This window comes from Ascaphus truei, chromosome 1, assembly GCF_040206685.1.
Source record: "Ascaphus truei isolate aAscTru1 chromosome 1, aAscTru1.hap1, whole genome shotgun sequence".
NCBI classification, from domain to species: Eukaryota; Metazoa; Chordata; class Amphibia; order Anura; family Ascaphidae; genus Ascaphus; species Ascaphus truei.
This window is the reverse complement of record NC_134483.1, coordinates 318,823,346-318,841,386: the sequence shown is the minus strand read 5'-3', so window position 1 is coordinate 318,841,386 and position 18,041 is coordinate 318,823,346. Positions and strand designations below refer to the sequence as shown.

Here is an 18,041-nt window from a genome sequence, read left to right as displayed (position 1 = left end):
ACAACAAGGATGAAACTTTACCGACACAGAGCAAGAACAAGAAACAGAAGAAAATACCCAAATCAGCCAAGGGCTTTAAAAGATCTGTTTAAAAGAATATGCAGGGTGTTTTTCAAGTGACTCTCGACAAGGCTGTTGCTGAATTTAAGGCAGGTCTGACTTCCCGGACAGAACTAACTGTGCAGCTGGAAAATAAACTCGAAGAATCCCTGCAAAGTCAGGGCTCTATGGAAAATGAGCTATTCAGACTTAATGACGAAATCAGGAACCTGAATGACACCGTCGATGATTTTGAAAATCGGGAAAGGAGGCAAAACCTCAGAATAAGAAATATCCTGGATCCGGGTGAGCTGCAACCCTATTTAACAAATCTATTTACCCAAATAGTCCCGTCGCTTCTAACAAGTGATCACCATATCGACAGAGAACATCAAGCCTCAGGTCCAAGATTTGCGGATCCTCGGAAATGGAGGGATGTACTAGTCAAATTACACTATTACACCAACAAGGAGAAAATAATGAGAGGCCGTAGGAATCAAGAATATGTGAATTTCCAGGATCTTTCCAGATCTCCAATCTCAAGAAGAAGAAGAATCCTCCGCCCAGTCACAGTGGTCCTTAGAGACAACGAGATCTGCTATAGATGGGCCTTCCCATTCTGTTTATTCATAAACAGAGACGGGAAGCAATTTTGTTAACATTCCTGGAGTCGGAGAATTTCCTTGGAGCCCTTCGTGTACACAGCCAACAATCGATGAAACTGCAATGTTCCCCAAAGGCCCAAGAGACCACCGGAAGCATCAGCGCGGAGTCAAAGAAAGGACAGTCCAGAAACTCCGGATTATGCTCGCGAGAAAGAGGGGTCTGGAGGTCCCTGATATTAGGAAATATTACTTAGTGTCCCATATGAAACAGATCATTTTTTGGCATTCCCAAGAAAATCAATCTGAGTAGATATAGAAATGATATTTAATAGCTCCGCGGCACTCCCAGCCCTTCTGTGGAATAATAGGCCCACAAAATGCTCTAAAGCAGACCTCTTTGATTCATCAGTAATAAAAAAATGTTTTAATTTGGCATAGGGCCAAATCTATTATCAACTATCCTCAGCTTCTTCGAGATGTACTTCTATTTTTTGACAATCCTGACTTTGGGGGTTCAATATGAGCTTGTAGGTGTTCTGAATGTTTTACTTTCGATTTATGGAAGGCTAAAAATGTTAGAGATGCGGAGGATATACTTATGAATGGTAAATTATTAAACTTTAGCAATTTTTGCCAGAGATATTCCTTCACAGGTGCTGAGGTGTTCAGATTTTTGCAAGTTTCTCATTATCTTAGGCAGCTGTCCCCGCGTGGGTCTTTCCCAGAGTGTTCTGTATTCGAAGAACAATGTAGAAAAATAAATTATCAGTGGGGTCTTATCTCAACATTGTAATTTCTAAGGAATTTAAGGCTCCCTGCAATCGTGGGCCCATTGATCCATGTGATTTTTAGGTTGAGATTTCTTGGGAAGACTGGCAAGTTATTTGAGTCAATGCAACGAATACATCATTATGCACAATATCTAAAGAGAATATTTAGAAAGTTATTTTCAGGTGGTATCTGACGCCTCAGAGGTTGACAAGATTCATCCAGAGACCACAAATCTTTGCTGGAGAGGTTGCGTCGTCGTCGGGGATATGGCCCATATCTGGTGGGTGTCCCCAAAAATACAGAGATTCTGGGGAATAGTGCAGAATTTGGTGCGAGAAACTATTGGGATAAGGATCCCCCTAGACCTGTTTATAATGGTTCTGGGTAAGCCGCTAGATAATTTAAATGAAAAGAAAGCTAAATTATTGTTACATATTCTGACCGCGGCAAGACGTGCAATCGCAGGTGCCTGGAAAAAGCTCCAATCCCCATCCAGGAGAGAGATCATCTCAAGAGTAAATAAGGTGCAATCTATGGAAAGACTAATAGCTTATGTGAGATATAACTTAAGAAATTTTCAAAAAGTTTGGGAGCCCTGGTACTCAAGGGTGAATAGGTGAATTTTTGAGTCACTGCAGACTGAGTTGACAACTGCAGACTGAGAGTTGGCAATTCTGTGTAATATGTGGAGTTGTGATTGTCTGGTGTCGTTGTAGTTCTGTTTTGTTTTATACCGGTGTTAAATTGGTGGTACCCCCTCCCCCTTTCTCTATTTCTGTATCCCTTTCCCTATGTTTTTCTAAAAAATTAAATAAAAAATAAGTAAAAAAAAAAAAAAGATGGCTACCATAGTTATTTCATGTATGGATATTGGAGTCTAAAGTCCTCTCGAATATACTAAATACTTCTCAGATACTGGGGGTTTATCTTATAAATCTAGAAATCTATAATGTAGCTTCATAGCTGTTATCAAGCTCTAAATAATAGTAAGAAAGAGACCGCCCCAGCACTAGAACAGCCTCCTTCTGAACCACCAAGTCCTGCAATAGGAACATTGAGCTCAGCTCTCCTCCTTCTGCCATTTGTGACATCTCACACATCCATTTATAGTGTTTTATCACCCTGGGTATTTAGAGACGCTCAATTTGTTGGTTATGTGCATGCCTCTTAAGGTAAAAGTAATGGTCATTCAGTACAAGGATGGGGAGTTCTACATCATTATAAATGTAAAGTTATTAAGGCGCACAAGCCTCGTTTTAGATAACTTATTTAGAAAGTTGTATACATTTAACAAATTGAAGGTTATTTTTTTTTTTATAGTTTCAACATGGAAGGAGCTAAAAGGACTACGTTGCACATCACTTAATCCGACATGGGGAGTATTATAAATTAGAGGACCTGAATGTATTGAATTTTGAACTAGATATTCACTCATTATAATGATGTCTCAGTCTATATAAATAATGTGAATGCACAACCTTCATTAATACAATTGAGACTCTGGGTGTTTAAATTATAAATCCATATTGACTCCTGTTGGAGTCTGCGGTCCCAGTTCCCCCCCTCATCTGTCATGTGAGATATGTTAAATACCTTGGAAACGCAAGGTTACTTGGTTTCCATCATGTCTTTCCCTAACATGTTTTGAGATGGGGGTATCTATAATGTCAGATAGATCCTATATGTTCAAGGATCCTCCTACGGAATTGTCTATGGGTTTTTCCCACATATTTGAGTCCACAAATACAGGTTATTAAATAAATAACACCAGTTATTTTACAGGTGATAAAGCTGTGTATTTTGAATTATTTCGCATCTCCTCGGTTGTAGAAGGTGTTGCTAGACTTTACATATTGGCATGCCTTGCACATGCCACATTTGTATGTCCCCCGAGTTTGCAAAGAGAGGCAATCCTTTTTAGATGTTATATTGTTATTTTTTTATATTAAAGTGACTGTGCACTATGAGATCTTTGAGATTTTTTGAGATCCTGCTAACTATTGTGGAGTAGATTTTAGAACATTTCTCAAGTCCTTATCCTCAAGAAGATATATATATATATATATATATATATATATATATATATATATATATATATATATATATGTTGTGATAGAATCACTACCAATAAGTGCTGGAATAGTGCAGTAGTGCAGTAAGGGTGCTTTCCAGCGTACAAACAGTTAACTTCCTCCTGGAAAGCTTGCTGCAGCTGCAACTAATTAAGCAGACCACTCCTGAAGAAACAGGGGGTTTAAAAGTCAGGAAGTGGCCTGCACACAGAGAGACTGCTTTTCCCCAGAGAAGGGATAGAGAGAGACTTCTCCCCAGCTAGGAAGATGCTGGCGCAGTCCCCTAGGCTCACTGGATGTTGGTCGCGAAGCCTGCTGGAACTGCCTGGCTTTTAACCCCAGGAAGAAGGAAGGACGCGAGACTGCGTGGAAGCAGGGATGTCCTGCTCAGGATATTGGAACTACAGAGGGATTCTCTGAACTCTCGTGGGGCCGTGCCCCCATACAGAAACAGATAAGAGCTAAGCATTATATCGCTGTGCCTAGAGACTGTGTATATCATTTATATATACTGTAATAGTACATGTTTTGTGCTGCTAACCAGCTAAACTGGCGGCTACCAGTTAGAGAGGGCTGGAGCGGTTGTGTAGTTAGGCTCCTATGAAGGAGTAGGTGTTTCTATTATGATTTGTTTGTACTAAAGGGACGGTGGGCCTGGTATTGTATTGTATTATTTAACCCCTTTACCTAAGCCAGAACTGCACTGTTTTGTGATCACAAATACAAGTCACACAAATCTAACTATCTATCTATTTAGTGCATTTTTCCCTTTTGTGTGTGTGTGTGTCATTTCACATTAATTAAATAAGTTTCCCTCTCTTTGCTGATCTGCACATTTTTGCTTTACTGCAGTGCAGAGTGAAATATCATTTGCAAAACATAAGAAAAACATGCTTACCAATAATCTACCAAATAAAATATCCCGACATGACCAGCTATAGAAGCCACTGTAACAATGTGTCCTTGATTTTTCTTCACCATTGCAGGCAAAAAGGATTTGGTGGTCTGATGGAAGGAAACAAAAATAAGAATTTGCGGCTTTAGTTCAATATTAGCATTTTGAAAACTGACACATACTGTATATTTATCTCTATCTTATTTAAAGTGGCAATCTAAGCTCTTTTTTTAAACATTTTTTTTTTACTCAGGATTGAAGCAGGGGGTCTCTGGAGCTGACACTCCGTTCATTTCAGCTCCGGGGTCCCTCTGTTTCCCGAGATACTTACCTACGTATTAGGTGCCGGTAGTCACTCTGCTCGTCAACCAGGATTCATGTTATGGCGGAGTTTCAAAGCTCCTGTGGGCCAATAGGAAGCCGTGACATCATCAGCTTGACGAAGCAATGTCTGTAGCTTCGTATGACAAATTTTTCCTCTGTGTATTGATGGTAACAAAATAAAACCTAAGATGCGCGAGGTGCAAGGTGTTATAATTTTTACAATGGTGACAACCTATTTTGTTAGAGAAGGGGTTGATCTTGGTTCCATACTTCTCAACAGGGGTCTGCTTGTACCAGCATATTCCACAAGTTCGGGTTTCTAGTGTACAGCATAATTGGTAGTGATTTTACATGAGTAGACACTTCTTTGTCGCTTTCAACAATGTGCCATTTTTTTTTATATTCTTAGACATATAGGTTGCTCATTAGTATACTTTTATATAAATGGGATTTTCTTTCCATTTTCTTTGGGAGTGACATCACTTTCAGCCCTCGGGGGGCAGGGCATGTGTCTTTCGGCAGGTGTTTTGGCATCTGAATGTCTATAAAAATGCAGAGGTTTCATTACTCTTAAATCCTGATGAAGGTGTTCTGTACCCCGAAATGTTGACTGACGAATGTATTTTTCAGGAGTCTGGTATTACATCCTCTGCCATTATTATACAATTGTTGGAATGCATCTTCTACACTTACTGTATTCTCTCCTATAAACAGCACAAACCACAATAAACAAATATGAAGCATTTCATTTTGAAGGCAAAGTGAACTTACCCAGAAATGAGCAAGAATGTTGACGTCAAATATCTTCTCTATTTGATGGTCCTGGAGTTCAAGAAACTCTATGCCAAACACCACTCCTGCATTGTTTATAAGGATATCCACATCGCCAATCTCTCTTTTAACCTTTGAGAAATCAGAGAGAGCAGTTAGAATTAGATAGAACCCAATAATCTATTTTTAAAGGACTGTTACTGTACTTAGTGATGCTGAGAAATATATAGTTCTTTATACAGCAATGATAAATAACAAGTATGAGCACATTCACAGGGGTAAGACAGGTCCTCTAAACCTTGCTGACCCCAAAATCACACTGCATACAGTGCTCCCACTACAGCCAGGTAAACATTGCCACAAAGCTCTTTGGACTGTATTTCAGAAAGATTTAAGCAGTATTTGTGGTGTTAAAGGAACGGAGAAATATATATAAAAACATTTTTTTCAAAGAGTGAAATTGTAATTTCACGAGTAAAGAAAGTAGTGGTGCTTTAGATATGAACAAGTTGTGGTACTTTGCAACACCTGGCACCATCACACTTTAATCACTATTTGTGACAAATAATGATTAGATATGATCACAGCATATGCCTGTCTCGGGAGACCAAGAAATTACACCAGGGATCAGTACACTCGACCAGGGATGCACAAACTTTTCCTCCTGTGCCCCCCTGCCTGTTCTCCCACCCTGTTCACACACCCCCTTACGCGGTTCCAGCGTCATGGCAATGTGATGTCATCTGACCGCACAGCGCCATTTGATGACGTGTCGCCTGAAGCTAAGGTAAGGACACTGCACAGTCCCCGGCATTTAATGTAAATGCCATGAGGCCTTTGTAACCGCTGCACCCCCCCTGAAAAATCTTGCGCACCCCTGCACTAGTTATACGGTACAGTGCCTAAATATACATGTATAAAATGGTCTTTTAGTTTAACAATTTGGCCAAAATGTTAAACTAAAAGACCATTTTATTTATTAGTTATTTATACATGTATATTTAGGCACTGTACCGTATATAAGTTTTTCTGGATGTGCACTGAGCTCTGTCTGTGTTTCATGTTCTGTCTCTGGTTTTAAATATATATATTGCCATGCTCAGTAGCACTCCTCTGTGACACCTATATGCTTATATATGTTGTGGGTATTTTGGGGGTTCAATATGAGCTTGTAGGTGTTTTGTATGTTTTGCACCCCTGCACTAGACAGAACTGCAGAGTTGAACTAAAGTGAATTTACGGAAAGTGTTTCCACAAACATTCAGTACATAAGACATACATACAAACTCACCCGACTGGGGTAACTGGAGAAACAACCTTAAGTCCTACGTGCGGGGACCTCCACCCAGAAGCTTACCCCGATACGCGTTCCCAACTTGTGCCACTGTCCTCTGTAGTATGGGCAGCACTGCTGTGCTCTCCGCTAACTGGAAGTGTTACATTTCCCGCTGTGGATTCACTCCAAACAGCTGAGGGCCTTGCTGTACATACAGACCGCAGCTCCACCGGATGCTCCAGACCCCTTTACTGGGTCTCCTTGTTTCCCCTCTGCTGACTCCCTATCAGCTCTTTCTTTACAGGTGCTCTGCCTGTCCCCTGTCAGCACAGAACTTGCACACTGGTTTTACCAAAATTTGATCTGCACACTTAAATACGAAGGTGGATTGGATAGAAGAAAAAAAACACCCAGCCCTGATTTTGTGGCAACCACTGTCAGATTTGATAAGAGAGACCTATATTTATTAGTCCTGAGCACTATATATATATATATATATATATATATATATATATATATATATATAATCTCTCTCTATCTATCTCTCTATCTCTTTCTATCATATCAAATCAAATAAGCTTTATTGGCATGACGAAAGAGCATTTCAGTATTGCCAAAGCATGAATATCAGAGGGTGGGGTAGAATGATTACACATTACATGAATTATAGGGGATAGGGTATAATGATTGCACAGTACATGGGTAAGTTATACACAGGGATGTGGGGGTTAGTGGTTGTCTCTCAGCCTGTGGCAGGTGCTGATATAATGTACAGCCAGTTCTGCTCTGCTTTCATCTTCTCCCAGGAGGATTGCTATTTTTTGGTTCTCTTCTATATTTTTAAAGTTCTGATAAGAGCTGTGAGTTCCTCCAGGTGGACACTCTTCACTTTAGAGTATTGTGTGCAATGCAACAGGAAGTGCGTTTCATCTTCTAGCTCTCCTAGCTCACATTGCTGGCACAGTCTCATCTCCCGTGACTTCCAGTTCTGTCTGTGTCTGCGTGTCTCTACTTTCAGGCTGTGGGCACTCATGCTGTAATGGCCCAAGATATGTCTTTGCTTTGGGTCTTTTACCTTCAGTAGGTAGGGTGCCAGAGTGTATTCTCCCTGTAGGCTGTGGTAGATCTCCAGCTTCTTTGAGCGCTGGATATAATTTTACCACATAGTCACATACTGCTTTTTCATTTCGTTGGCGATTGAGTTGATTTGTTTTTTCGGCAGGTTGTTGATCTGTGTGGGGTTTTGTTCTTGGAGTGAGAGGACAAGTTGTTTGATGGTACAGGGTTTGGTGAGGCGGTCCTGGCTTTTCATTGCTCGGTAGCAGTAAGACTGTGGGTGGCTGTTGTTCAGGTGGGCCCAGAATGTCAGTGCTCTCTTCAGTACAGTTAACAGTAGAGGAAAGTGGCCCAACTCAGCCCGGCATGTATTGTTTGATGTACTCCTGTGTACTTGGGAAGGTGTTTGCAGAATTCCAGATGCAGTATTTCAGTTGGTCTGGTATCCCATTTTCTGTTATCTTTTCCATTCCATTATCTGTTTCCTTATTGCATAGAATGCTTAGGGGGGCTTCTCCTTCAGGGTATTTACGCCAGGTTGTATTTCCCTGATGAGCTGATTGTTAGACCAAGGTATGAGTAGCTCGCTGTCTGTTCCAGTGCGTTGTCATTCAATGTGAATTGCGATATGGTTGGATGTTTTTTAGTTTTTTTCTGGAATACCATTATTCTGGTTTTGTCTAGGTTCACAGAGAGAGCCCAGGTCTGGCTGAATTTTTCTAGTATTGCCAGTTTCTGTTGGAGGACCTGTTCTGTTGGAGACAGCAGTAGCAGGTCGTCTGCGTATAGTAAAGACTTAATCTCTGTTCCAGCCAAGAGGAGCCCAGATGCTGAGGATTCTAGGGCTGCTGCGAGCTCATTGATATAAATGTTAAAAAGTGTGGGACTCAGGCTGCAGCCCTGTCTAACTCCACAGCCTTGGTGGAAGAAGTCTGTCCTTTTATTAACTTTCACGCGGCATTTGCTTTCAGAGTACATATATAGTACATACTTTTGATGGTGTCGTATGTTCTCCCCCCTATTCCGCTCTCGTATTTTCAGCAATAGACCTAGATGCCAGATGGAGTCAAAGGCCTTTTTAACGTCCACAAAGCAGGCAAAGATTTTGCCCTTCTTGGTGTTGGGGATATGCTTATTCATCAGGGTGTATATGTGATCTGTGGTGCAGTGGTTTGGCAGGAAGCCTGTCTGGCTCTTACTCTACACTCTGCTCTGTCAGGATTCTACTCTTCAAGATGCTGTTGCAGTTTCCCCAGGGTGCTGTTGACACAGATGCCTCTGTAATTGGATGGGTCCAGCCTTTCTCCTTTCTTGTGAATAGGGGTTATCAGTCCTTCATTCCACAGTTCAGGGAAGTAGCCAGTAGTAAGGACCAGGTTGAACATTTTCAGTAGAGCGTCTTGTATAGATATGTTGCTGTACTTCAGCATCTCATGTAGAATGCCACCTGGTCCGCTGGCTTTCTTGGTTTTTATTCATTTTCTTTTTTTCTTTTATTTCCTTTATTGTGATTGTTATGTCCAGGGCGTTTTGGTTATCTTTTATAATGTTCTCCAGTGTTGTTTGTTTGGTGAGGATCTCAACAGTTTGTTGTGACAGTGGTGCTACCCAGCAGCTGGTTTAGCTCACATGACTAGAGATGCTGCCCAGAGGTTGCATAGCTGAAGTTGCACAACAAAGGTTGTGGGCTCTGATCCTGTTCCTGACACTAGTACCCCATTCCTCACAAGGTGCCTTAGACTTGTCAATATAGTTCTTATGGAAATCCTTTTAGGATGTGTGGGATGTGAGTCATTTAAATATACTTTGCATATCTTATTAGCATATCTTCCAGGTATCAAAGGTATGCTCATTTTTTAGTGCAGATGTGTCTCCATATGTTATTTGGAGGAAGATTTGAGGGGATATATACACACACACATATATACACACATATATACACACATATATACACACATATATACACACATATATACACACATATATACACACATATATACACACATATATACACACATATATACACACATATATACACACATATATACACACATATATAGCTGTATGCTCATCTGCATGTCTTAGGCAGGTCTGCAAACCCGCCTTTCCCCATTATCACCCAGCATACAGCACTTACACTGCAGCAAGGGATTCTGGGAAATGACATGCAAATAAGCACACAGTGTCACTTTTTGCCTCAATAACCATTTTTAACATGGTTCCCTATAGGCTTAAGCTTGCTGCATGGTCACAGCTTTGAGCACAGCCAGGGTTAAGGTGCATACCCAGAAAACCACCCACAGACAGCTGTTTCGACCTTGATGGGTCTCATCAGTGTGGGGTTGATTTTACTGGGAATGCAAGAGCTGGGTGATAATGGGGAAAGGCGGGGTTGCAAACCTGCCTAAGACATACAGATGAGCATACAGCTATATTTGCATATTTGCTTGCCTGTGGAGGGTTTTTGTCACTTTTTTTACTCACCATAACTTAACTCAGTATTATGGTTTAGCCTATCCCATAGCCTCTCTTGCATTCCCAGTAAAATCAACCCCACACTGATGAGACCCATCAAGGTCGAAACAGCTGTCTGTGGGTGGTTTTCTGGGTATGCACCTTAACCCTGGCTGTGCTCAAAGCTGTGACCATGCAGCAAGCTTAAGCCTATAGGGAACCATGTTAAAAATGGTTATTGAGGCAAAAAGTGACACTGTGTGCTCATTTGCATGTCATTTCCCAGAATCCCTTGCTGCAGTGTAAGTGCTGTATGCTGGGTGATAATGGGGAAAGGCGGGGTTGCAGACCTGCCTAAGACATGCAGATGAGCATACAGCTATATTTGCCTATTTGCTTTCCTGTGGAGGGTTTTTGTCACTTTTTTTACTCACCATAACTTAACTCAGTATTATAATATATATATATATATATATATATATATATATAAAAAAAAAAATATATATATATATATATATATATATATATATATATATATATATATATATATATATATATATATATATATATATATATATATATACACACATACACACACACAGTGCTTGACACTGATAAAAGAGGTCTCTCTCCCCCTCCGCAGGTAAAATTTTCAACGATAGAAACCCCCCACAAATTTGCATTTTTGACTCTAATTTGCGACTGAAAGGAACTTGCAAAATCAACAACGGATTCAAATGTTTTGTGACAATGTTTCCCATCTCGACTTCTTATCCTTTTAAACATGAATCTCTATAAGCTTATGCCTGCTGGTTTACATGGCTTTTTCAGCACAGCCTAGGTTAAAGAAGTGCATAGTCAGAAAATCTACTAACAGGCAGGGGAAACTATGAGTATTGTTTACAGATGCAGCGGCCATTATTTTAACAAATCACGGCGCCGTTTTTGTGTGCGCTGCTGTACTCCACGTGATATTAACGCGGCCAATCGCCCCAGGCACACGTGTTTATCGCGGTTGCTTTGTTTGAATTTCATGGATTGTGTGCAATGAAATGAATGAATTGTAATGTGTGCAGTACTCTGCTACTGTGCTACTGTGTCAATTTCAGGTGTTTAAAGCCAGAACACTAAAATACCATTTTATGCACTCGCCTGCGTCTTAGTGCGGTACGTTTGGAAGAAATCCCGCGCCATGACGTGGGTATTCCGAGGTATAAACCGCGTGATTTGTTAAAATAATGGCCTCTGCATCTGTATGTACGGAGTAATTTTTACGTTTGCACAGTAATTGGGGAAGTGCTAATTAAATTTTTTTTTTAAATTCTTCTTGGCAAATTAATCATCTAACTGTTGAACGCATCCCAAGACTAATGATAATTGTGATGCTTTCAACAGCGATCTAATTCATTTCACAATTATGCTCTTTTTTTCTTTCATTTTAAGAATGTGAGGATTTTTGCTTTATTGCCAAGGTTCTCTCAGTAACATAATGGGGGAGATTCATTCCTATGGGGGTTATCAGATTCCTATAGGGGTTATCAGAGTTTGGCCACAAATTAACTGCCATTCAAGTCAATGCCATTTAACATGGGATTGAGATCCTAATATTAGAGTTTAGTGAACCCTGGACAATGTTTTTTATCTGCTTTAATGGAAGTCCGACAACAGTATTACCCAAAAGAACTTTAACAAGAACATGGAGGAAGCTCCAACGTCTTATTTTATTATACCAACCTGTGAGACAAATGGTTAATTAACAAATTAAGTAATAGTTAAGTAATACACATGGAAAAGTCAAAGTAGTGTGATTGTATCAGAATTTTTTTGAATTTTGCTGCATTCAGACTGTAAATGTTGTTTATCTCAATAGAAATACTAGTTTAACTAATTTATGTTTGCTTGCTGCTTTGTTTTTACATTTTCTCTTGGTAATTCTGTACTTGGTAGGACACACATACACAACATGCACATACAACATTTCTCCTGATATTATAATACCGATTCAATATGTTGTGACTCTGCTTCCCCATGTCAGTGAATCTGCACTCGTTTTAGATGACAAAACTGCTGCCTGACAAACCAAAGCACAACACCATATGACTTATTTCCCATTTCCGTGGTGATTACCACTATTCACCCACCTTCTCAGCAGTGCTGTAAATATCCTGCCGCTTACTGCAATCCACAACAAACACATGAGCTGTAGCTCCCAGTCGCCTGCATTCTTGGGCTGTTTCGTCCACACCTTGCTGTACAAAGATACCAGGCAGAGAAGTACGTTAGCTGGGTGTTCTATGGTCCATGTGTAGCCCAATGTCTTAGTAGATAACAGACAGATGTCTCTCTTAAAAAAGAGAAACATAGCCAGGCCCTTGTTCCCATGACATGGGCTGTTCAGCTGGAGAAGGGCTGTAGCATAAGACTCAGTTAGAGGAGGTTGATAACAAGGAGTTTGACCAGTGAGGGCTGAATATGTTTAAGGTGAATAAACATGGAGTCAGAGGAGCAGGAAAAAGACAAGCCACGACTATTGCTGATATTTAGGTGAACCTCTTACATGAAACCTGTTTGGCTTAAAAGTCGGGTGGCTAAAATGGTAGGACAAAGGACCTATGCATTTCTATATCTGGTTATGTTGGAATATTGATTGGTTAAATAAGGCTGTGGCCTGTTTGTCCAAATCACAGTGTTTTCTTTGGCTTGGTGTAAGGTGACGTGTGTGAAACAATGCAGAAGAGCCATTGCCCAAATTATCAGGTCACAAAGTAAAATAACATGCATTCAATCCAGAAACATCAAGAGCATTTCTTTCCCCCCAGTTTCGTGTGTATACAGTATGACATTTATCTTTTTTTTCTAATTACAGAGTCAAGTTATATGATATGGTTGTAGTTGGATTGTCTTGTCCTCTTTATAATGTCTTTCTTCAAAAAAACATATCCAAGCCAACCTGCATTGACCTGGCTCATGCAGTTATTGCATAATGTTCAATGGGTGGGTCCAGGTATTCATTTATCCAGTACCTTCCCTACTGTAACTAGTTATTTAACATTTAACATTTTCTTACCATATTATTTGGCTGGAATAAACAGGAATACCAATTTGTCCCCCAATTGATACTGCCCATTGCAAATGTTAACAAAGGAGATTTTCCAAATACTGTAGGTAGTACTTGACTGACTTAATTTTTTATTATAGGATCAGTTGTGTAATTGTTACCTATTAAGTATATCAGCTCAAGCTCATTAAAGGCTGCACCTTCAATGATGTACATCATTTTCAAATTAAAATATTTCACAGATCTACCTGGGTGTAACAGGGTAAGCCTGTGTAGAAAAAGCTCATATTGTTAAAGCCCACACCTTCTTTGTAGTATATGACATTTGACTCCTGACAAGTTGAACAAAGATGTAAACAAAACCCATTTGCGTAGCTAGCTGTAGTTGGTAACCTTCTATGCATGTTTTGTCTCATACAGTTTTTTTTTTTATGGTACATAGATAGGCAAGTCAGAGCCACCATAAAACAGTATGTATGAGGCATTGCAACCTGACAATCATCTAAATAATTTTATCCCTCTGAAAATAAACTTTTCTCATGTTAGAGAGGAAAGGGTACTGGCGAATTGAGGGATACCCCTTTTATTCAACTAGGCGCCACATTTTGGAATAGCTATTTGCAAATGGATGATTGAGGAACTGGATATAGGATGTGCAATAATGTTGCTGATGAGGTTGATTTGAAGAGAAATGGATGAAGGAAGCAGGAGAGATATGTTCACGCTTTGAGACAGATGGAAGAACCAACTGATGACTCTATCATCACACATATCATAGGCACCTTGAGTTGGCTGTGGGAGGCACAAGAGTGTTGCTGGCACCTTAGGTAAGATGCAGCTTGTAGACGGTGTGTGAGTGTAGTAAGGTGCCGTGGAGTAAGAGCAGCTAGTGGCCTCTGACAGTGAGGAAGTGGGGAAGGCACGAGAACGAAGCTTTGCACCAGGGATGGTGGGACAAGTAGGTGGTGGGATGAGGGAGACAAGGAGATGCTGCAGAAGAACAGGGAGGGAGAAGTAAAGAAGTGGAACTGAGGAAGTCTACTAAGCTACTAACAGTGTCCTTAACAGCTGACTGCACTAAACATATATTATTTCAGTAAATCTGTTTTTATAAACTTGTTAACTTCTTACTTAACACAACTACTTTTGAAAGCTAAAGAATCCAGTAAAATGAATTTTGTAAGGGTCATAATAGTTGTTATGAACAGTTTACATACTGATATCTCTGTCCTTTACTAACCTTGAATATAGTGTCAGAGTTTGAATGGCTTACATCCAGCATCCCCCATTGCTCTATTGATATTGGACAGCCAAGATTTTCTTGGCATATTATCTTCTATGAAAACAACTCCCTGGATATGATAAATCTATGTTTAGTGCATAACCATATTAAGCTTATGCAAGGCTTCTGTTTTCTTGCTACGTAGCACTGATACTAAAATGTATTTGACAAAGGAGATACATTTGGCAGACCACTAAAGTCCCTTTAGCCCCAAATTGCACTAAACAATCTCATTATATCTTGGTTAGCAACACAACAGAGCAACAACCAACACCTTATATAGTGTTGTTTGCAGAAATTGAACACTCTGTTCGGACAATCTAGCTGTATGTAAGGAACCTTGAAGCTGTTTATGTCATTAAAATTTTTATTTATGACGGCCCAAAGCCTGCAGTAGAGTTTTCACACAACAACCTTTGCTATTTATTCTAAATAACTTGACTCAGAGATGTTTTATATTGACACTTAAAAGAGACATCAGATAAAGGCCAGGTTCACTGAACTCCATTAAACATGAAGAAGTTATCGTCACATGAACAGTGACACAGTATTAACTAAAGCAAATAACGTAATGTTAACCCAGTTTTACTTCTATAAAAAGTATCATGTAATTTAGAATAACCACTAGTTTCAATGAATGCATACCATATTTACTAAGTTCTACTAAAGTTTATGTCTGAAAATAATGGTAAGTTATTTTATCAAGCCACGATTGCACCACTAATAAAAACATAGTTTATCATTGTATCTCCTTTCACATGTCAGTGCTACACACTGTATCACACATTTGGAAACCATACACTGTATCATTCCATATACTGTACTTGCCATCCCTGTTAGAGTGTATAGAGCTACAGTAGCCTAGAATTTATTTGGGATACATACTCCCTTTTGGTCTACCCTTCTACCCTTCCTCCACCTTATTTTTAATTCGCCGCTAACATAGGATTTGGGTTCCAGGTTTCTGCTCATTCTGACTTAGCCGCGCTGGTCTGAAACGGCTTTCTCCGCCATTACGGTCAATGATAGGACCTTCCTCGCCGGCGTGACCCTTTCTCGTCGCCATTACTGGTCGGACCCTGTGGGGGTCAAGTGAGAGGGTTCCTAACATCTAGGTGCCCTAGAACAGAAGTTCCCACGCCAATTGGCCGTGAACTTGCCGAGGCCCTAGTTCCCACGCCAATTGCGCGAATATAATTTTAAATAATCTGTTCTGTGGGTTGAAATTCGCCTGGTCCTCATGCAGAAGGACCCTTGCCATAGTGGCCAAATATCAGCCTTCCACGTCCCCCGGAACCGGAGATACAAAAATACAGTTTAAAAGCACATTACAAAAGTGGCTTTTTTTCTGCCATGCAAGTCAATGGCAGAAACCTAAACTTTACCATTACCCTGACTCCGTTCTGTTGCCACGAGAGAGCAATTTGCCATGCAATCCTGCCGCAACTAGGACTACATGGTGACCGAATCTGAACCCTCTAGGTTGAACAGAACTGGAGTTGTGGGTTCCAGGTTTCTGCTCATTCTGACTTAGCCGTTTCAAAGCTTTCTCCGCCATTACGCTCAATGATAGGACCCTTTCTCGCCGCCATTACTGCTCGGACCCTGTTGGGGTGAAGTGAGGGGGTTCCTAACATATAGGGGCAAAATGAATTTTATTTGTAGGTGCCCTAGAACAGAAGTTCCCACGCCAATTGCGCGATCATTGCTCTTTTTTTACAATGTTGCCAATCTTGCGGCTTTGCGGTCAGGCAGTAAAAAAACAGTGCAGTAAGCCTCAACATTTGTTACACTGTCAACGGAGCAAATGGAAACAATGTGAGACAAATCAACATGTTCTTTTATTGGTGGAGTCAGTACAAAAACATTTATTTACAAATACTGTACAATGTTGAAACATTTTAAGTGCACAGCAATTCAAAACATCAACAGTTGTATGGTTTACTGCTACAGTACAGTACAGTACATGTGTGAAAACATTTGTCAGTCAGTATGGTTTACAGTCACATGTTTTAAATACAATACAGTACATTCTTTAATATCTTTAAAATATAAATACATAAATATATAAATATAATTTAAAATAATCCGTTCTGTGGGTCTGAAAATGTGTTGTTTTTTCATTCATTCGTACACTACAGTAAACTGCAGCCTTTATTAAATTCTTCTGGCAGATTGAAATCGGAGAAACATTTACAAAACATTTGTAAAACATGGAGATACATGAAAAATGGACATTTATACTGTATGGATATTAATTAATTATATATATATATATATATATATATATATATATATATATATATATATATAAAATCTACTGTTTGTTTTTGGCACAGGGAGTTAAAGTGACTTGCTTTTTATGTACTGTATTTGGGGGTTGTATTTAGGGGTTTATTCATCAAATTATTATGATGAACTGCCTTTTGAAATTACAGTACTGTTAACTATTTCAGCCACACACCTCCAGAGTCATTCATTTTCTGCAGTTACTTTAGTCATTGTGTTTTTAATCCGTCCCTAGCCAAGCGTCAATTGGCTGAGTCACCCTACCCTACCAAACCCCTCTCTCCACAGAGTCGTTAATCTTCTGCATATTGCCATTGTGTTCTTAATCCGCCCTTAGCCGAGCTACAAAGACTCAGTGCGCCTGCGTGTAATCACACCATCCCCCCCCCAACCCTTAGAGGCTTGCTTTGTTAACGGTAATGCTTTGGAAAATCCCCTCTCGAATTTGAAATGTAAATCTGATGTGCACAGCATTGTGAGAATTGAGAGTAAAAAAAACATTACCTGATTCATGTTTTTTCATTCATTCGTACACTACAGTAAACTGATATTTCATCAGGGAAAAAAGTTGGCGAAAATTTGTAAAAGTCATAGTTTTCGATAAAATACTGATAAATTTGAGCAACTGTTGCCATCTTATCATCTGTTACATTAATCGCGGCCCATATCAAATACGCGTAAGTTCTGTCGGGTTTTTGGAAAGCGGGCTGCACTTGAACACTCATGGCGGGCGGCGGGTCTCTGGAGAATACTGTAACTGAAACTGGTCTTTGTCTTTCTTTAATATGAAAAGCCTAAATTGATACATTATTGCAACCTCTTCCTTCAGTCTCAAGGCCAAGTTTCAATGGCATACTGCGGTACAGTATCTTTTTTAAACGAAACACCTGCAAGCCGACACATTACTGATTCGGCGCATTACAATTCATCAATATCTGCCATCTGGCGGACACGCGAAGCATTGCAGCCTATTAAAATCCGAACCATTATCAATAAACGCATCAACCGCGTATCAGCCGGGCATGACCCGTGGCTGGGAACGCAAGATGAACGCAGCATGCGCCAGGTGAACAGCGTCGCATTCCAGGAACAAACCGGTGATTTGTTAGTATAAAAGCTGCCGCAGCAGTACAGCCATAAATTTCCCTG

General features: G+C 40.0%; 1 protein-coding gene across 1 annotated transcript in view; it reads right to left on the bottom strand.

Annotated features, from left to right (window-relative positions):
- LOC142497736 (17-beta-hydroxysteroid dehydrogenase 13-like) overlaps positions 1-18,041 on the bottom strand; it is a 70,768-nt gene that overhangs the window by 44,083 nt on the left and 8,644 nt on the right. The window contains exons 2-4 of the mRNA XM_075605983.1: positions 12,405-12,512; positions 5,478-5,609; positions 4,386-4,492 (exon numbers count right to left, since the gene is read on the bottom strand). Coding sequence (XP_075462098.1) covers positions 4,386-4,492; positions 5,478-5,609; positions 12,405-12,512 — 347 coding nt within the window. The remainder of the gene's footprint in view (positions 1-4,385; positions 4,493-5,477; positions 5,610-12,404; positions 12,513-18,041) is intronic.